Raw genomic sequence first — 21,128 nt, forward strand, 5'->3', positions numbered from 1 at the left:
TACAAAAAACTACCAATGGATTCCAGCAAAAAAAATAAAATGTTTCTTTTATTACACGTACATATTTGTATGTTGCTCTTAGGGCATCAGCACTTGTTTTATCACATAAATCTAGTATCAGGTTTTTATATATAGTAAGCATAATACTGAACAGGTTAGTTGATTAACTCTTACCACACCTACATGAGTAGATTTTAAATAGATTATATCTCTAAAGGTATGAAATAGTGTTTAAAAAGTACTTCCCACTAAACCTTCTTAAAGTATTTAACATATTCTAAATTTCATAAGAGCTAAGTCTTCAGTTACTAATACAACAAACTTCAAACAGTTTTGTGGGTCACAAAATGTTAACTTTGGATTTCAGTACTTCCATTAAAACACCGAATTTCAAACTATAAAGGCCATTACAATTGGTTGATATGAAAAGGAGGAAATCATTCCAAATGTGCATTTTTGAACAGGAAATCAATTTTCCTAGGCTCTTGATTCTGTCTGGTTTAAAACAACCAATAGCAGGGTGCAGGGGAAGTTCAAACCTTATTTTCCAAAATTGCTTTATTTTGTAATACTGAAAGATAAGGAAAAGCAAAGACTCTGGCATTCAAACAGGATAGCATCTTAAACTCAACTCATGCTGTAGCTCTTTTACTAAATGTGCTGTGATTAGATTGAGAAAAAAAGAGAGACTTGTTCCTGAAAATAAATCATGTTGTGATTAGACATACTGCAATGCATATTGAGTTATAAACAGCCCAAGTGTTTCTGTCACTTCTCATACAGTTTTGTTTTGTTTTCTACCTTGAAGCATTTTGTTTGAATTGGATCAATAAAAAACTTTTGTAAGTGCAATTACAGTTTACACAATAGCTGTATGCTAGAATAGTTCTGATAACACACCAAATACAGGTCTTCTGGACCATCTTGCTCAACAGCTACATATAGTAACAACCCTGTATGAAAGTACCTATAAACTGGAAGGACATTTTCTCCAAAAACATCCCTCTCCCATACAGACATACTATGAGTGATTTAACTTTCAGCAACTCTTTTGATCCTTTTCTTCGAATCAAAGCTAAACCATTACCAAGCAAATTTCAAAGCAGTTCTTTAAAAAGTACCAATACCACATGAAGTTACTTTACTTCGGTTACCACTGTCTCAATCTTGAAGACTGCAAAAAAACCACTGAAGTCAAAAGATGATCTGCCTATTATATACCTAATTACCTGTCTTTCTGACTACCCGCCTTTTCTCTCATTAATGGTAAAATATTTTGTTTAAATGAGAGCTAAGCTGACAAGAGAATATAAACACAGCCTTTCTCAATTTTTTCATCGACATGTGAACAAACCTAGCTGCAATTTCAACTTCAGGATACTGACTAAAGTAGGAAATCTTGCACCAGCCCAGTATTTTGGTACAGCTGAGGATGTTATTGGTGTGCAATCCCTGTGCACAACCACCTTGTTATATTGACACGCACAGTTTAAGAATTCTGTTCAAGAAGAAGTTGTATTAAGGGGTTTTCCTTTCTCATTGCAGTCATGACATTGAAATTTTGTATTTCTGCCAGAACTAGCCACTATTATTTAAAGAAAGGCTACGAAAGAATAGGCTTCATTGTGCTTACAAAAAGTTTGTAGATATGGGCAGTTAATGAACATTAAGAATTAGTCATAATTTTAAAAAGTAGAACACAACTGAACATCCATCTCAGTTTTTACCGACTTGTTTCCAGAAGCTGTCGGTCACTTCACTTCGCTAATGCAAGGACACCCTCATACTTTTTGCAACAACCATCACCCTCTCTCTCACTTCACCTAGCTTAGGTAAATAATCACATAAGACAGAGCTGGAAGAGTCCTAATTAACATCTGCATGACAGTTAAAATGTTCCAAGCAATTGCTTTATCATGAACTATAACATTTATACAAGTATCACTGAACGGTCACTTCATACACTTCCCAGTGTAGCTACTCAGTGCTACTTCAAGGTCACCACTTTCTAATGCCAGCCTTTTATTAATGCCAGCTTGCAAACTAAGGTACTGGAATCCAGGGCAGGGGACAGGGACGGGTAAAAAAGGGAGATAGGCAGGTTTAGTTTCCCCATCAGGTCAGCAACCCAATTTTACTTGAGGCACAGCTGCATAATCACTGCTGCCAGCATAGAGGAAGGAGCCAAGAACATCCTGTTACAGAGGGAAAAACCGTAAGATGTCCCCTTTCAAGCACAAAGCAAGTCACATACAAGGCCTTTCACTGACCTGTAATGGCTTCAGAGTGAAGAAAACTAATTTGGTATTGTTCAGTCAAAAACCAGAAGTGAAATCCAAGCATTTCAATGAAACAATACCTTTGGAAAATGAACATATGCCAAAAGAAAGATGAAAGTTTCAATTCTAGCTTTTGGTCTCATTTGCCTGTTTGCTCATTTTAGACTGGAGGCTTTTTTGTTTGATTAACCTCCTGCCAAGTATTTCCTCTGCAATGCAAATTAGTGAAACTGCCTACAGACAATGCACTGTATCTGCATCTGCAAAAAGAGTTCATTCCATTTTAATAACTTAAAGAATCATTTGAAATTAATCACAGGAGGCACAATGCACCCACAAACACCTGCGTCTTTCTTTTGATCTAATACAATCAGAACAGTAGTAATTTTACATAGGTTTTCAAAATTGAGGGTTAAGTATAGTCAGACTAGTAATCCCAGTAAATTCAGTGAGATCCTTCATCTTCTTAAAGGTAAGCACATGCATTAGTCTTAGGAGATTGTGAGCAACCTATTCTAAGCACACTAGGGACAAACACCTTGTCCTACCCATCTACAGAATCTGCACTATAGCCCTTTTTGGGCTACACGAATGTATCTTAAAACCCTGATTGTTCAACACACAACTAAAAACTAAAACATGCATTTTCAGGTCAACAATTCATATCAACTACTAAAGTTTTATATAGAAGTTAGACTGGTTAGTCACTGACAGCTTAATAGATATTTTCAAGCCTTCCTACAAGTGATATTCTAAGCAAACTTTCCAAAGCTTCTTTTTCAACTTTTACTGCGTATTTTATAAATATTTCCGTAAGTTTTCAGATTTTGCCAATTAAAAAAACCTCCTACTTTCCAAAGAGAAGAAGAAAAAGTCACAATAAACTAGTGCTTCGTTTTCTGCATTATGTACAGCTAAGGATATAAATACACATTTTATTTATTTAGACAAGTTGTAGCAACAGGTTTGTCAGCCTTTTCCTCTGATTACAGTAAGCCAGATGTGAAGAATTAGTTTGAAAACTGCTATTCAGTTCTCCAAAGAGACAAGTAAAGTAATGTAACTTCTCTACATTAGTCTTAAGTTTTTGGAAAATAGAAAAGTAAACTGCAACAATAAATTCCAGGTAATTCCAGAGCTTTGAGGGCTATTTCAAAGGTCAGAGGATGCATTACAGCCATCACACACACCAAATTTTCTAGTCAGTGAAGGAAAATTCACTTTGAAACCAGTTACTACCTGCTAAGTAATTTCTTCCTACACATATTGGTGAAAGAAGACAGATTTTAAATTTAAAGGCTTGTGAAAACCCCATTTATTTTCTTCTAATGTTCATGGTTTAACAGTTAAACTGGGGGGAAAAAAAAAGTCTTCTTCTTACATAACATCCTAGGTTATCCAATACTCCTCCGAGATGACCATGTGTGACACCCATGATTCAACTTTAACTCTTTTCATGAATGCGAAAAAAAAAATAAACTGACTGGTATTATCATAATGATGAAGATATATAGAGGGATCTATTTAAAAAAATGAAGTTTCTAGCCAATTAGAAATCGAGAGTGTGTTGTTATTATTCACACGGACAAATTCCATCCAACTGATGACTACAGATTCTGCCTGTCTAAAAACACAGACACATACATATTTACTCCTCAAAGTTTTCATTTGTCCTAAGCACTTCCCAATTTTGCAAAATCCACAATCAACTAAGTCAACCACAAATACATCCAAAATACAGTCACATTTTAAACACATAAGGTGTCCTCTGTCATTCACAGTAAGGAAAATAAGGTGAAACTGACAACATAACACACTGCACCAAAAATACTTGCACATTCTTACTAAAAGCATCCATTTGCTTTCAAAAAGATTGGGATTTTACTGTCCATTTGTTTCAAAAAAACTCTAAGTTTTTAAAAGATTGGGGGCAGAAAGGAATCTTATTTTTGAATTGAACCTTAATAGTTCCTAAACATTATTTTTCCAACTGAGTTATGCTAAAGGAATTATTAAATCTTGTTGCAGATCATGAATGCAACAGACTACCTCAAATTACAAAATTAGACAATTTTAACCCTGCTAGTAAGGATTTTGAGAGCTTGTAAGATGGACCTACAGAATCATACTAGCACACAGCAGTCTAATTAAACACAACTTCTCCCCTGCAATGACTCTAACTCATAGGAATCACAGTTCATATACTCATCAAGTAATGAGTTCCCATACTTTGTAAAGAAATATTTTTTGCCATAAAACCTGCTTAGGCATTGTCTAGTCATATTTTTTCACACTGCGAGGATGCAAAGTTTAAAATACTTACTTGGGATATATTGGCTCATAAAGATACTTGTCTCTTGCGGATGGGATTTCAAAAAATAAGATGTATCCATTTGCAGTCTGAAAGAGAAACACTGGTAAGATACATATCTAGTCTCAGCATGAGTAAAATCTATCCAGTCTTAGCGATTTCTATGTATGTCTCATATATTGAACTCCAATATACATTCATTCAGACATTTTAAAAAACTGTGTGTTGAAATTAATTCCAGATAAAATCCATACCCGCCCTTAAAGTCAAGTGACTAGATTAGGCAGGAGGTCGAAAAATGGAAAAACAATGCTGTTTATGCACAAATCCATCAGAAATTTTCCTCCAATTCATACAAATCTATAAAACATGACAACTATTTCAGATATTTAGAACCTGGGCACATAATTCATACCAACTACAAGAATTAATGAGAAAAACATAGTAGAAGGTGGCAAGTACCTGAATGAACCGTTCAGGTTTCTGAACACACACAGAGGGCATACAGACACTACAGACTGCAAAGAGTTTAGGCACCACCTCTCAGTGTTAGTCATCCAGGTAGTTTCCAAAAATCCTCACATCACTAATCTTTAGATACCACGACACCTGTAATAATTCAATCCCGAGCCATATTCTGTCATTCTGGAAGAATGACTTCATATTATAACACTACACAGGGAACACATACCAATAATTTAGTTACCTGATGTTCCAGTCATACCTAGAAGCTGCTTGCATAAGCATGAGAGAAGCAGATAATAATGTTATGTGTTCAAAGAAGTGTTATTTGCTTACAGCATGGATTTGTTTTTCAGGCAAATTGGTAAATGCATTTTGGTTAAATACAATTTCCATCCAATTATTTTAATACGGGATAGGCATGTATCCAAAGCACTAAAGACAAAAGCACTGAAATTAATGGTTTCACATTGCTTTGCAAGATTGGTTTCCTTTTCTTTGAATAAAGCAACACTCTTGTTAGCTTAGTTTATCATTTCATAAATGCCATGGCTTTCCTCAGTCAAACATTTTGCTTTAGAAAATTTGTGTTTTGGCTTCAAATTCCAAGAAATACTATTATTCTCATTCAAAGCGAGTATCTTTTTCGAGAAAGAATAAACTCTGAACTATAATGGTGAGCTTGAGACAGGCTGACAATAAATGGAAGCTTTTCTGTGTGCTGTAATATCATGTTCAGGTATTATGTGGTAAAGAAACGTGTTCATTTCTAACATCTTTACAGGTTCTTTCCATTACATCATTAAATATTTAACCCGTAAGTTATCTTATCCTGGAAAGAAGAGTAAAACAATACTGTGAAGTATCTTTATACTGATATTAAGGTACAAAGGGCCTCACTGAACACTATTCAAAGCACAAAGTTGCTATTGTTACAGGTTCATTTTTAAATAGAACCTCAAATTCCACGAAGAGGGGGGATGAAATGCAGAAGCATTCAACCACAGACTTCTGGCAAATTGATCATATTAATTTACAGAGTTTTCATTGCTTTTAAAAATGTCTGAGTGAAACTTACTAAATAAGTAACCATCACTGTCATCCATTCCCTGATCATTCTAATCTTTGACAGTCAGAAGTAAAAACACTGAGTATCTTGCCAGGGGTTTCTCAACATGGTTTTTTGTATGCTACCATGTTTAATAAAGCTCTGCCTTAGCTATGGGAATGCACACCGAGAAGCAGTCTGTATCAGAGGACTGCTTGTAACACGGCAAGGACCAAAATGCTTCCTATACTTCTCCATACTGAAGCATCTTGACCCTGTTCCTATGTTTGATTTACTTCTAGAATTAGCTACCTTGGATACACGTACTAATCTAGACAAGAAACAGTATTTCCCAGTAACACTGGGAAAATTACAAAGGCAGCAATATGAAAGAAGAAACTACAAAATATAAGGGGAAAAAATAAAATCTGCCTAGGAAATGTGCCAACAGTTTAGCAACAGAAGATACTATTAGTAAAAGAAGTTAGATTTGCTAGGGGATGCTGACAGTGAGAAAACTGCTTAAGCTTGTTTAACTGCATACCTTTAAAGCTACTTGAGGTATTTTATAAAGCCTGATATGCTGGCCCAAAGTCTGCCTGCAGTACAAATATTTACCTCAAAGCATATGCTGCAAAGTGATTTATTTTCATAGAGACACTCTGAATATTCAGGCTATCAGAAACAAAAGACATGGTATATCACTGCTCTAGTGGACATAAAATCCAGAATACACTCTGCATCATTATGTCATTAAAAAAAAAAAAAAAGTACCACTTGGCTAATAAGTACATACTAAGCCTTTTGTTTACCTTCTTAAAAAAAGTTTTATTACAGAAAATTACTACAATCAAGCTACTCATGAGCACAGGTCAGAAACATCACCTAACTCAGCTTTAAATCAAAAATTTTTAGCTGTTGCACATGACTTCAGTAATTAACTGAAGCTAATTCAGTTCAAAATTATTGGGTTTTTTCATTAAAAAGCTGCTTTGCTATTGCTCCTTCATTTGAATGTGTTACTTAAGAAAAAAGAGAAAACTATTCACTTGGACAGAACTCTCCTTGGGGATGAGAGTATCACACATCTGCAGGAACACCTTCGTCATTAAGCTCCAAAAACTGACTTTCTGCCCTGTCTCACTACAACAAAACCAGCAATATTGTAAATGTGGTCTTTCAGTAGGACTCACTTAACTGTTTCAAATTAAACTATATATATATATTTAAAGCATACTGCAAAACAACTGATGTTAAAACTACTGTAACAAACATGCTTGACTATATCATTTGTATACATACACCCAGGGATGAAATATCGTCCTAAGAAACATGAAGAATATTAGAAATCTTATTATTTTATAAGAGCTTACCATTTTGAATTTTAATTCACAGAGCTTTAGTTTACAAACTAAGACTTTATGGGCATTTAGATTCTGATGCTACCTGCCAAAAAGAACACTGTACATTTAGTTGCAGAAAAACTTTAAAGTGCAGCGACTGAAGTGGCAAAAATTAAAGGTTATCCGACGGTCAGCTAAACCACGAGGTCTCTTGAGCAAATGGGTCATAACTTCTCAGAAAAAATCCCCACAGTATGCAAAGTAATTCAGTATAAAAATTCAAAGTTTCTTCTGAACTACTACATAAATGTTTAATTAAAATCTGTTTGGATAAACATGCTGCAAAATAAAACTGAAGGATTCTTTTTGATTCATAGCAAAAATCACAGGAATCACCCTTCTGACTTTATTGATAATTACTAGTAGTCACTGAGAATATAATCTGGCACTAACAGAAATACTTCATTTCACTGATTCCATGAGATACTTTTAGGCAATTTAAACATTTTAGACCAACTACTTACTTGCATTACACAAAAGAAAATGGGACCATGGGAAGCTTAGCTGATTTATGATTATCATGATATTGCTAGAGACATGAACTATTCCATCCATCATCTGGTGTTTTCCACTAAGATAACAGTATCTAATTTAAGACCTGGTCCTAATGTAAGACCTAACCAAAAGACACCAAGAGTATTATCCCATATTGCGACTCTTACAAACTGTACTCCCACCTTTCTTGGGTTCATCTTGCACCTCAAACTTTAAACACTGCTGCTGAAATAGTCCGAAGTGCTGTGAGCACAGCACCAGCTATGAAACAAGACTTAATTTCCATGTGAGACAAGATCTCATCTCTAAGATTCTAAACAGAAGAGTTCATGTATCACTTATCACTGCCCTTGTCTCTGTGTTCTCAGTGACTTGCAGTATTTTTTAATCACCAAAAGCCTGTAATAAGGCCAGTTTCATCTCTTAAGATCCACCTTTAAACCTTATTTATCAAGTTAAATATGATTATGTCACCTAAGTCCACAACTATTTCTTTCATTCACATAACTTTACATTACCATATTATTTGTTACTAAAGTAATGAGATTGCTGTATCACCGCTGGCCAATACATCTAACTCTTGTTTTAAGACAAAGAACCGTAGTTCATTCTCACAAGGAAAAATTAATGAAATGTACTAAAGAAAGCTTCTATTGTTTAAAAACTCCTTGGTACCATTACACGTTTTCACAAGAGAAGTATCAATTAAATGTATATATGATATGCAATTTTGTATAAGCACAGAAATTGGCAAAAAATTCTGTTTGCAGTAGTTTAACCAGAGTAAGAAGGAAAAATTCTACTTACTGAAACAGCTATCATTGTGCTGTCAGGCCGCCATTCTGCTTGTTTGTAAGGTCCAAACTGAGAAGCTGCTTTTGAAAGTTCCTTGTAGCTTACAATTAATACACTGGGCTGGAGGAAAAAAATATAAATAATTACACCTCATATCTAGAAGGAATGGGATGTTTCTTACATTGTGCTATACCTGTAAAGAACTCTGTGTCCTTAACAGCTACAACATGTTTCCCTTGAGGGAGGTTAAAAAATTAATATGTATTTTACAATCCATTACAAAACTGTGCTTTAAAGAAAGTTCACGGAGAACAGTTGCCACACTGTCATCCCTAATCTCACTCTTTCAAACCCAGGATATTTCAATAAAATACTTAACTGCACAGCAGGGAGTCATTACAGAATACAGAAGTAGTTTCAAGTTAGATAAAGGGTGACATGCTTAAGATGAACAGAAGCATCTCAAACAGGCCCCTATAATGACAAGGACTGTCAAATGAATCAGGATGAAAGAAATATTCTAAAGAGTATCTGGTACAATTCATTTGCTTAGTTTCTACTAAATGGGTGGGCCATTGTGTTAAAGAGAATGATAATCAGGAAATTTGTTTTCCAGAACAGGTTGTCAGAACCTGCTGAAAATCCACCTCTACAGTTAGCTGGAAGGATTTTGCAGGTAATGAGGTGCACCCATTAACACCTTTCCTTCTGGGAAGGGAGAAAAGCTTTGGGGTGATGAAGACCAGACAAAGCTACCCTAAGCACTAAGCCTTCATTCCCTTTCACGAACGCAGCTGGGAGCTACGACACAAAAACCCAATGCAAGTAGGTTACCCTTCCTTGCTCTAGTGCTTAGAAACATTCATTCTCCTTAAACATATTCCACAACCGTTTGTATTCTCTTGCTCTTCAATCAGTAATAGCTTTCACCTTAGATGGGTATTTCCCACTCTGTTATCCTCCTCCATTGGGAGGTGGAAGTTAAATTAAGCAGGACACACTTTTTGTCAAAGAAGTTACCCCTCATTTTCATACCATATGCTGTCCTAACTTCATCAATTTCAGTTTTCATTCATATTTGGAGCACCGAACACTGTACCAGAAAAAGCACACTGGAAGGGAACCAAGAGGGTACAGAGTAATCACTCATTTTGCTGAAATTAACCATGATACCACTAGGCAAAGCTTCCCAACCACCACTAAGACCACAGGTGATGGAAATTTACTACTATTCTTAGCTTACCTGACGCACCAGCAGAAGCAGTACAACAAATATAAAAACATTAATTCTACTCAGAAACCTTGTGAGTGTCCATCACTCCAGATCTGGTGGGTGTCTACTACCATCCTATTTGAAATCACTTCTTTCAGTTTCCTTTCAGAAGAAACAGAGTTACCAACAGCCTAATTTTGAAGTACGAATATTAATTTAAAATAGTATAAAACAAAGCAATGAAATTATGTCACCATGCACATAAATAACAAGCTGAATTAGTACCACACAGGCAGCCTTAGCCTTGGTAAATTCACAGTATGACTTGGTGTCCTTCTAATAGCATTACTCTTTTAAATTTCACACCCACACAGAACTGAATTATCAAAAATAAACATTTATGAAGTATAACCAGCACACTAATCTTTACCCTAAGAACTATTTACACCAGCTTTTTAAATTCACGTGGCTTCTTTTGCATCAAATTATCTAACATTACGATAGCTAATTACTCTTACTAACAGATTGCTGTTGATTGTTCTTATAAACTACACAGCCTTTCACTGATTGGCTTAGAACCCTAACTGCCTTAAGATATACTGAGAAAAAGTAGTGTCTTGGTAATCTGCATCATTAGTGCAAACTTAGAGATCATTCTTAAAGCACTTCTGTGCCTGAAGCATTTTAGCAGCTGGCAAAATTAGCAGCTCGGTAATACACAACAGTTTTCTTTCTATATTGCTACTCTGACAGAATATAATTACTGTATTTATAGTGTAGAATTCTTGTGACACTGATTCACAAGAAAACTGCTATTACACCTTAGAAGCTGGGAGAACATTCTACATACACACCAGCTATAAAATTTATACAAATTGATTTCTAGGCTTACAGATGAGGATTTAAGGAGTTAAAAGTCATTGATTGCTCTCATAATGTTATCTTTTTGTAGTTTAAGTAGCTTTTTATTAGAAGCTGACTCACTTTGAATTAAATAGGTCACAAAGGCTACCTAGCTAGAGGTAAAATGAGGAATTATTACACTGATAGAATTCATTTGTATATACTCCACAGCTCAAAAGCATTAATTCAGACATAAGGAAAACCCTAACACACAAATCTACCACCCTGTTTAAAAGCTTTCCACAGATGTTTGAATGTTCTGGATTAACAAATACAGAAGGACAGCTCAAGATCCTGCTCTGTTTACACATGAAAAATGGTAATTTTACCTGAAGTAATTTATTACATCTAAAGTGAGTGAAAATGGCACAGGAATGTTTCTGTTAATAGGAATATATATCAACCTAACTACTTGACCCAAGCACAGCAAGCCATTGAACATACATTTTAACAAATAAAACCAAAACCAAAGCAAACAAAAAACCAAAACCACACAAAAAAAAAGAAAAAACCCCATCAAAAACCACCCAAAAAATGAGGGGGGGTTTGGGGGAGGGGGGAGAGGCACCCAGTTAGTTAGATACTCTCCTCTTTTTAGTTGTATATATTTAATTCATACTCTTTATAGAAGTATTAGGGTTTTAGATTCTATTAATTAGAATTTTCCCTAAATCTTTATGGTTTTATTTGTCAAAAAAACTCCAAATCTCCTTATCAGCTTCATGAAAACCCCATGGTTTTTACTCTTCACACTTCTGCATGCAGCTACTAAAATTATAAAGGAATGTAGTTAAGCTCAAATAATGAATTGCAGCCACTGTTTCAAATAAGCCAATATATTAATCCTCCTTCTTTAAAATGCTTAAAATCCACCCACTGAAATAGTAATGGTAAAGCCACAGCTTGAGGAGGAACTAGATTCCAGAAACATAGCAAAGGACCTAACAAATAAAGAGTTGTTTAAAAAGAAGTAAAAAATTTGTCTAGAGGAAGAAGTAAACACCTTCAGTTATTAAGGCAGAAAGAACTGGGTAAATAAGTCTTAATTCAAATTGCAATTTAACATTAAAAAAAGTTTCCCAAAATACATAAGAAGCACATCCAGCATTTTATAATCTGCTGCACAGAAAATTTAGCATTTTGATACAGTGCATTTTGTCTCTGCAGAAGAAGGTAAGGTCAGGCAAAACAGAAGCTGCCACTCACTTGCAAACAGAACTGCGGCAGTGGATGCTTACGGGATAATAAAAATGGCAAAAAGAAGAAGAAATATAACCTTAAAAAGAATACAGCATTATTATTACTAAAGTGTAAACAAACTCTTCAGTGCACTAGTTAATAGTACTGAAAACAAACAGAACTTCTCGTTCTTACAGCTAAACTTTATCTCCTTCCATCAGTCAGCAGCCTTGGCTATCTCTTCACAAGAACATGTTCCACAGCTCTTACTGAGAAGTTTCTGTGCTTCACAACAATGTTTTTCTAGCATTAAACATGCCTCTTCTTACTCATGTGAGATTATAACAACACCAAAGCAAATCTGGTTTGGATTATCAGAAATGAATTGCACTACTTGTAAAACAGTAAGGTAACAAGACAACACTACCAACAAAGACAGCTCCATCACAAAGCCACTCAAATTAAAACTACCTAAAAACTCACAGCTGTTTCATTATCAGTTCTACATGAAGAATCCTCTGGACTTTCCACTATGAAAGATGACCTCTGTATCAACATCTGGACAAAATACCTATGCAAACAATTTAAAAATTACAACACAAAACACCACAGCCAAACCCATGATGAAATAATCCCAAATTTTTGTAACTGCTTTACTTAATTCTACCTGACTAAACACAGTATCTTGCCCATTTACCAAGTATTAGCAGCATAAGCCACATCAGAACACTTAGCCATATATAATGCAGTTTTTATGAAAAAATTTATTAAGGTATACAAACCCTGCAGCAAATTCTCTCAGCAAGCTTAGATATGGGAAATTATCAATTCACTTGCCTAAACACAAGCATTCTACTACATTTGATGTAAATGCAATTCAAGTTGACATTTAAACCCTTAACTAAGCTGTGAATGTTGTTCTGCAAAGGCCCTTTTTAAAGAGGACAAGTAGCCTTGAACAGACTTGAACAACAGCCCTCCCACGAGCAAGTGTCCTAATTGAGATGTTCAGAGTGTCACAGAAAATGATACATTAACCGACTGGAAAGACATACAATCATTTGACAGAACATAAAATAATGAAAAAATTCATTTCTTTAAACCAGATCCTCTGGTTTGACTGCAGGTTAATGACAAACTGTGCATATTGTTGATTTTACAAGTTAAGTAGGTCAGCAAATACAATAGAAAACTACTGGACTAAGTCTGAAAAGCAAACACATGACCTGACAGCACATATGCAACGTGGTCTTATGTACGGGTTTGCGTTTCTTAATGTAACTCAATCCAAGAACCTGCATGGCTGTGGATAACTGTTAAAACCTAATATTATCATCCCCTGACCATATATTATTCTAGACATCAAAACTCCATCTCATTTAGGATAAAGAGGCAATTTCTTTGAAAAACACAAATTTTCTGTTTAGTTTTATATGCTTCAATGCTTCATTAGGGTGTAGGCACAAGACAAAAATCAAAAACGCTCTTCAGATGAGCTTATGATCTAAGTGACAAAGACAAGGCTGGGAGAAAACAGAACAAAACAAAAGCCTGACACTCTGCACTTTATTTTCTCACTATATGGTCTGTGCTCCACTTTAAATGCTGAAGCTTTGAAAAATTATAAACTAATAAAAAGGTTACACGGAGAAAAGCAAGGATGTGTGCATAAGGAACAGAAAAATTCATATAAATAGACCACAAAAGGCCATTTTGTCAGTAACACAGGTACAAGGTGGTGATAAACGAATTTCTAAAAGCAAGGTTAATTATAAAACCGTAACTCCTTTAATTTAATTTCAGGAAAAGCTTAGAATCAACAGAGTGCCTACTCAACAAACAGAGCAGACACAGCTTCCAACTGTGTGCTTCATGGCTATTGTGAAATAATTCAGAAAACCAAAGTGCAGAATTGTCAACCACTACCTCTCTCAAGTAAAAGTTTTCAGTTAACCTCCTGCTCAAAAATGCTGCCAAAAAGCAAAGGCATATTCTATACATCTTTGGTTTTCTGTTACGTGCAACTAACTGGACACTGAAAAGTCTTAACTGAGATGCCTTTTCCCTTCATGCACGTAATTATGACACAGCTTTCAGGGGTAATCTACTTTATATTAATACAGGAGACACTGAAAACCTGGTAAGTCCTACTGAATAACCACATGACAATTTTGCATTTCGTTAGATAAATTCATCAGTGTAACATTTGTTTCATTATGTAATCGCACATGCATCTTTTTAATAGAAGCAACAGTAAACTGTTCCTGACAAATAAAAAGAAATTACCTTCTCAGAGAAGTGTTTAAAGGGCATAAGTAAGAGACCAGCATTTCAGGGGTTAAATGACTAAGGAAGAAAACACAGCAGGAGCAGTAGGATATCTTAACTTGCATTGATGCTATCTGTGTCATATTGCTCACCACACACAGCCAACACAACCACTTCTTTCAATATCAAGACATCTATTGTCCATTCTGCAATCAAATTCTACATTAAAAGCTACACACGATAATTCCGTGAATTATTCTGCTTACAGTTCTGAGAAGAAAACATAATCTTGAAAGCATAGTGAAAGCATTTATTTTTAACAGCACTTGTAATTAAAAAAAAGACTACAGAAACAACTGCAGATAATTTCAATGTATTTATTCATATATCTTATGAACTTTATGCACTGTGTCACAAGTAACTCCCTTTATAGCATGGCAAAATTCCAGGTTACGGAGCTCACTTCCCAAGCAAAAGCACAGTCCCCTGTTTTGTCCTATTGTATGCTTAGATTTAAAGCACACATTGACTTCAACTCGTAATACAGCAACAGCTAGAGACCGAAGAGCACACATGAGAGAGCTGTGACAGCTGTCTGAATATCAACTTACTCAGCATTTAGAATGAATACCAACTATTTGACAATCTAGGATTCTGATATGCATGCTTTCCCAAAAGCTTATTTTAGTTCATTTAGGTGTTCTGACTCAATATCAGATCATTAGAAAAAAAGAAACGAAAACACGGGTTTAAAAACCAAGAGTAAGTATAAATCATAAGCTGAGAAGCATATAGGTAATCAAAAAATTCTCCTCTGAATAAGTAGATGGGACAAGCTACTCTTGGCTTCAAAGGGCTTACAAAACTGGTTTTGACTGGCAGAGTCATAGCAGATAGTCCCAACAACCTACAGGAGTTTTCATTAAATATTCAAGGCCAGTACTTATCCCTGTCACTGCCACAAGTTTGTTAACACTAAAGAAAGGAAATGCTGAACCACATTTATATGTACAACCATGTCAGCAGACTATACTTGCTGCACACAACTCACTTGTCAAGGGTTAGGTAGGGAACTCCAGTTGTCTATGGCACCTTCTTTCTTAGCTGCATACCTTGTCACTTAATACTTAGAGCCCTGTGGGTGAATTTCTAGAATTCAAGAGATAACTAAACCAATTTGAAATTAAAGCCACAACTGTTAAAGGAGTAACACTTTCAAGAGGGCCAACTACAATGTTCCTTTGATCCTTTCATCAACTAAATAAACAGACTTCTATTTGTTCATTAAGCTTAACATCCCTGTAAAAAGACATCACTAGTTCACCATAAGACCCATTAAAATAAAGGTGCAAGCAGGAAAGATGATGACACACAGGACTGCACAGCTGCTTTGTGAAACCTCATCTTCAGTTCCCAAATCAATCTACTAAACAGCAATTATCTCATTATAGCATTTCAGAAAGGTTCTATCATTCACTGATGTTTCTCATTTCAAGCATCCAAACATTTGACAAGCTTTTCCGTGCTGTCAGTGAAAACAGTTATGCTGGCTCATAAAGGTCAAGGAATTATCTAAGGTGTCTAAATCTAAAACTTCTGATTTAAGGAAAATACTTGGAGCAGACGTCTCCAGAGTGGGGGTTATTTAACAGAACCCAATAGGGAGCAAGAAAGGATTTTTGGTACCATTAAAAAATAAAGTAAAAATTTTAAAATGTGTTAATTTTGGCATTACCTCATTCTTTTTTGCTTGTTTTGTTTCTTTTAAATCTCTGGAACAGGCATCCAAGAGATGTGGTTGATGCCCAGAGTCTACTAGTGTACAAGAGTATTTGAACAATGTTCTTAATAACATGATTAAACTTCTGATTGCCCAGAATTGGTCAGGCAGTTGGACTAGGTGACCAGTGTAGGTCCCTTTTAAATACACAAAGTAAAATTAGAGTAGAATAGAACAAACTATGTTGAGTATGCTTGATAATGTGTATACTAGTACAGTAGCACATGCGTATAATTCATAAATAAATGTCAACATATTGAGGGGCCGTGCTCAACAACCTTTCACCAATACTGACGCATGATTGCAATCATTCACCTGAGTGGTCTTCTCTATCCACAATCCAATCTCTCCCAAAATGTAAAATAGTCAAGGACTTTTTGGTTCAAAAACACCAGCATAATTCCATCTGGCTTTTTTTCCAATGCCAGTTACCCAATTTTGAGTCTTAATACCTGTATTGATTCCAAAACAGGAAACAATAGACACTTTGGGATAAACTTTCCTTAGTTCCACTAGTTCTTAGCACACAGTGGGTGAAAAGGAGTTTTAACATTATTATGTCACCTTAAAAACACACATACTGAATGTAAACTCACGCACCTGGAAGCATTTCAAAGAGCCCCTTGTTTCTGAAAATTTCAAAACAGAACTTTCCCAGTCTCACCACCTCATTCTTACACAAAACCTTTGATATATAGCTGAGATAGTAACAAGTCTTAACAAGAACACTAGCCTGAAGGCTTTTCTACTAGAAGAAATCAAGTTAGTTCAACCTGACTAGAATTTACCCTTGTTCCAAAGAATATACTTCTAACAAATGAAAACATTTTCTAGAATGCAGTAATTTTGTTTTATCAAAGTTCAAATATATGATTTTAATCTTCACCTTCAAAAACAAATGTGAAACTGAAAAAAAGAAAAGCCTGGGGGAAAAAACCCAACAAACCAAATCAGGACCCCAGCCATATATATAAAAATAATGCAAGAAATTCTCTTTAAAAATGACCTTGACCAAAACCTTTAATCTTACAGGTTTTTGATAACAGCCAGTTGTCTGCAGAGGCCATGAGACTGTAACACATTTTTCAGTTTAAGATCAGTCAGTGGTCAGGCCTGGCAAAGTCGGCAGCTTCCTCAAAAGCACTCATTTACAAACTGAATCAAAATCTAGTTTAAAAATATTAATGACCTGTGAGTTTAGTCAACTCTTCTGCACCAAGTGAATTCTTCTAGTGCTCTGTCTGTAGCCAGTCATACAACGTTTAACATTTCAAAACAAGTCCAAGCATGCAAGATAATGAACCTCTTCCCTGAGAAGAGACCATAAAATAAACTACATTCTAGACAACAGGGCACATCTTGTGAAGCATTTCATGAGCCTGTTGTTTTCTATGTCTCTCCACGGAAAAGATCGGTTCTGCTGTTGTTGACAGACTACAATTACAGGTTCCACAACTGCCAAAAGCTAAGAAGTTTAATACTTTATGCACATGGTGTGCCATAAACTTAAGAAAACAGAGGCCACATGATATTGTGTGAAGTTACTGGGCTGATTATGTGTTAGCTAGATACCTGTCTAGGTTCAAAAAACAGTGTCAGCATCCCAGCCAGGAACTGGTGAACAGCCTTGCAGAGCATAATAAAACATAATGTGATGAAATCTCAGCATAACTTAAAACGAGATTTTAAGGCTATGACTGTCATTTGACATCTTTCAGTTTCAGCTTTCTAAAACTGGATTGCTGGTTTTCTTTGGTAATCTGAGATGAACTCTATAAACCACCTAGATCTGGAGATATTTATAGACAGATTTAGGGTCTAATCTAGGCAGTATTTAAAAGGATCCAGCATCAAAATTTAAAGTCAGTATCACAGTTTTCATTGACGGCATCAAATCAAACTGACCAACAGCATTTTTGTTACCACACAAACACGAGTTAAAACCAAGGCACTTAATGTCAATTGTTCAGTTTCAAACTAGATATAGCTACAGCAGCAACTCCCATGTAAAAGCCATGACTAGTCTTCTGTTAGGGCCACAGAACTTTTAAACTTTCCATAAAAAGAAAAGTTTGTGAACTTCTGTGTTATAACATTCTGGGTAGTGATAGATCTTGTTCTGTGTTTTACAAAGGGCGTTTCATATCTCCTACACTCATACCTTCTTTTATATAAAACACAGAAAATACAAATGTAAAAGATATGAAGCATTATATGCAAAAAACCCCCACTGCTACAATTACTCCTTATGTTAAGCACAGACAGCATGTAGCGTTTCAAAGAAAAAGTTGCTTGGAAGTCTAATTTTTTAGAAAAAAACGGTGTTAACTGCAAGCAGATTGACGTTGCATATTTTCTTAACACTATAATCCTATCACTAAACATCGTGGATACCCGCTCAGATTCACAAATACTGAAATATTCAGTAAAGCTAGCCTCAAATTTTACAACCATTTCTGGAAGAAGAAAAAAAAAAAAACCAGCAGACGACAGGTCTTTTCAGCTGGGAGCAGGGTCCGAGAGCTTACAAGACGACGGATACTCACTCTGCAGTACCAGATGCTTAGCTGAGATGGGAACAAAACTGCGAAGAAAGCCCTCTGGGGATCCGTCTGGATATGAAGCGGTCGCTCCAGGGACTCCAGAGGACACAAGAGCCTCTTGGGCCAGCCGCTGAGGAAATACATGGCTGAAGATTTCCAGAGGAGCTGGCGCTCAGCCTGCTCTAGCCTAGGCAGGGGGACAGCGGGGGCATCAGCGGAGGGAGAGAAGCAGAGTCCGCGGCCGACCACACATAATCACCGGCACAGCGACCGGACCCCTGGGCTCAGCACCACTGAGGACGGGGGACTGAGGCCACCCCGACGGTGCCGGTGCGGGGCCGCCGCCGCCGGTGCCGGTGCGGGGACAGGGGAGCGCCGCAGCCGCCGGGGGCGGAGGCGGATGCGGGCTGGGCGAGGGCCGGGCGGCCTGCGGAAGGCGGCGGCGACGGGTACGCGGCCGGGCGGTCACTGCTCCGAGCGGGCGCCGGGGCGTTGCGGCGGCGGCAGCGGCGGCTCCGCCCTCCCGCGGGCGTTTCGCCCGCCCGCGCTCCGGGTCGGTGTCGTCGCCGTCGCCGAGGCCTTCGCCGCCATCTCCTCCCCCTTCCGCTTCCGCTCCTCTTCCTCCTCTTCCTTTTTCCGCTCTTCCTCCTTCTTTGGATCCTCCCCCTCCCTCTTCTCTTCCTCCTGCTTTTCCTCTTCTTTCTGCTTCTGCTTCTGCTTCTGCTTCTGCTTCTGCTTCTGCTCCTCCTCCTCTCCCTCCCCCTCTCCCTCCTCCCTCTCGCCTCGCTCCGGTGTCCGAGGCCCCGAGCGGCGGTGGCGGCACGGGGAGGGCGGGGCCGGGGCGAGGCCCGGTCGAACGGAAGTGACGTCACAGAGCAGCGCGTCAGTAGTCCGGGCGGAAAAGGCGCGCCTGGCGTCGGGGCCGAGGAGACGCGGGGGGGGTGCGGGAGAATGTGGGGTACGGGGAGGGGGGGGCGAAGGGACAGAAGCGGAGCGGGGTGGGGCGGGAGGAAGAGGAGCAGGTGGAGAGAGAACAAGAGCCGGGGGTGACAGGATAAGGAGGAATGGATTCAAACTTAGAGTAGGTTTAGAGTAGTTTTGAGGAGGAAGTTCTTTGCTGTGAGGGTGGCGATGCCCTGGCACAGGTTGCCCAGAGAAGATGTGGGTTCCTCATCCTTAGCAGTGTTCAAGGCTAGGTTGGATGGGGCTCTGAGCAACCTGGTCAAGTGGAAGATGTCCCTGCCCATAGCAGGGGGCTTGGAGCTAGGTGACCTTTCGAGTCCTTCTGACCCAGGCCATTCTATGGTTCTGTGATGAAGTCCATGTGAGAAAGCCTTGTGAGTCCCCGGTGTGAACATTGCCACTGAGGCTGTTTTGGGGACAAGATGAGTGCAGGGCACGGTTGCTTGCACGTGGAGTGTGCTGCATCTTGGGTTTGGCATCAGGCTTCTAACAGGTGCTGGCACAAATGTTTCTCCCAACTGAGGAGTTGGATCAAGGATCCACACTGCCTTATCCAACACCTGTTCTTAATCTTGTTTCCATGATTGCCCAAATGCTTTTATTCACACACTGCGGAGAGAGCAGGAGCGCATGGTGCAAAGGATGAAAAGTACAAACTGAAGCTATAGCTTTAGAGGTAGTAAATGAAGCTTGTTAGTTTTTTTTCTGTAACTGGAAGATAAAATAGAAAACAGTAGAAATAGAAGAGAGCTAAAGGTAAGGCAGCAGTGCCTGTGTTGGGAAGGGCTATTAGTAGAAATAATCAGAAGAGATTTATGAACCAGTCCCCTCGCACTGCCTGTTAGACGAGTTAGTCTGGACTGAGCTGCCAGGAAACACATCTTACTGCATGCAAATTACCCACTCCTCTTCAAAGAACACAGTCTGTCTCCACACCTAAGGTCTTTCCTAACAGCTTTCTGGTTTTGTTACCATATGAATTTTTGTTACCGTATGAATACCATGTTCCAGCTGAAATACTTTCATCTGAACACAAGCACAAAAAGAGAAGTGAGTTAAAAGGACATATATATTAGAATCCTAACAAAACCATAATATCATTTGGGGGAAAAAAGTAATAAGAGAACAAAATACCCAGATACTTCATACCTTAAGCTTTTAACTGGGCAAGTTGGAAATGCCTTAACATTAAATTCCCCGCTCTCAAATATATGCAACCAGTGCTTATCCTACAAACACCCTCCTTGTTGTAGTCTCTTCTCAGAATCCTTTTTGATCCATGTTTTTGACTGCTAGCCTTCTAAATTAGGAAATGGAAATTGTATTAGGAATGTGGGATCATCATTTTATTGACTCTCCCTCTATTCCTCAGATTATGAAATAAATGGCACAAAATACATCAAAGAATAGTTACAACTTCGGAATCATCCTTCTTCTGGATTAATTGCGTTTTGCCAAGTTCATTGTACTTGAAATTAAGGAGAAA

At 37.6% G+C, this 21,128-nt stretch overlaps 1 protein-coding gene across 4 annotated transcripts in view; it reads right to left on the reverse strand.

Moving 5' to 3' along the window:
• The window catches only part of RIC1 (RIC1 homolog, RAB6A GEF complex partner 1), a 47,249-nt gene extending 28,218 nt beyond the window's left edge, over window positions 1-19,031 (reverse strand). For 2 of the 4 annotated variants that reach the window (XM_032097156.1, XM_032097155.1), the window contains exons 1-3: window positions 18,683-19,019; window positions 8,806-8,913; window positions 4,603-4,679 (exon numbers count right to left, since the gene is read on the reverse strand). In XM_032097156.1, coding sequence (XP_031953047.1) covers window positions 4,603-4,679; window positions 8,806-8,913; window positions 18,683-18,823 — 326 coding nt within the window. In that variant the 5' untranslated portion in view covers window positions 18,824-19,019. Of the gene's footprint in view, window positions 1-4,602; window positions 4,680-8,805; window positions 8,914-18,682 lie in introns of all 4 variants that reach the window. The other 2 variants (XM_032097157.1, XM_032097158.1) reach the window with 2 other exon arrangements.
• Between the last annotated feature and the right edge of the window lie 2,097 nt (window positions 19,032-21,128).

The sequence above is a fragment of the Corvus moneduloides genome, chromosome Z (genome assembly GCF_009650955.1).
Source record: "Corvus moneduloides isolate bCorMon1 chromosome Z, bCorMon1.pri, whole genome shotgun sequence".
NCBI lineage: Eukaryota > Metazoa > Chordata > Aves > Passeriformes > Corvidae > Corvus > Corvus moneduloides.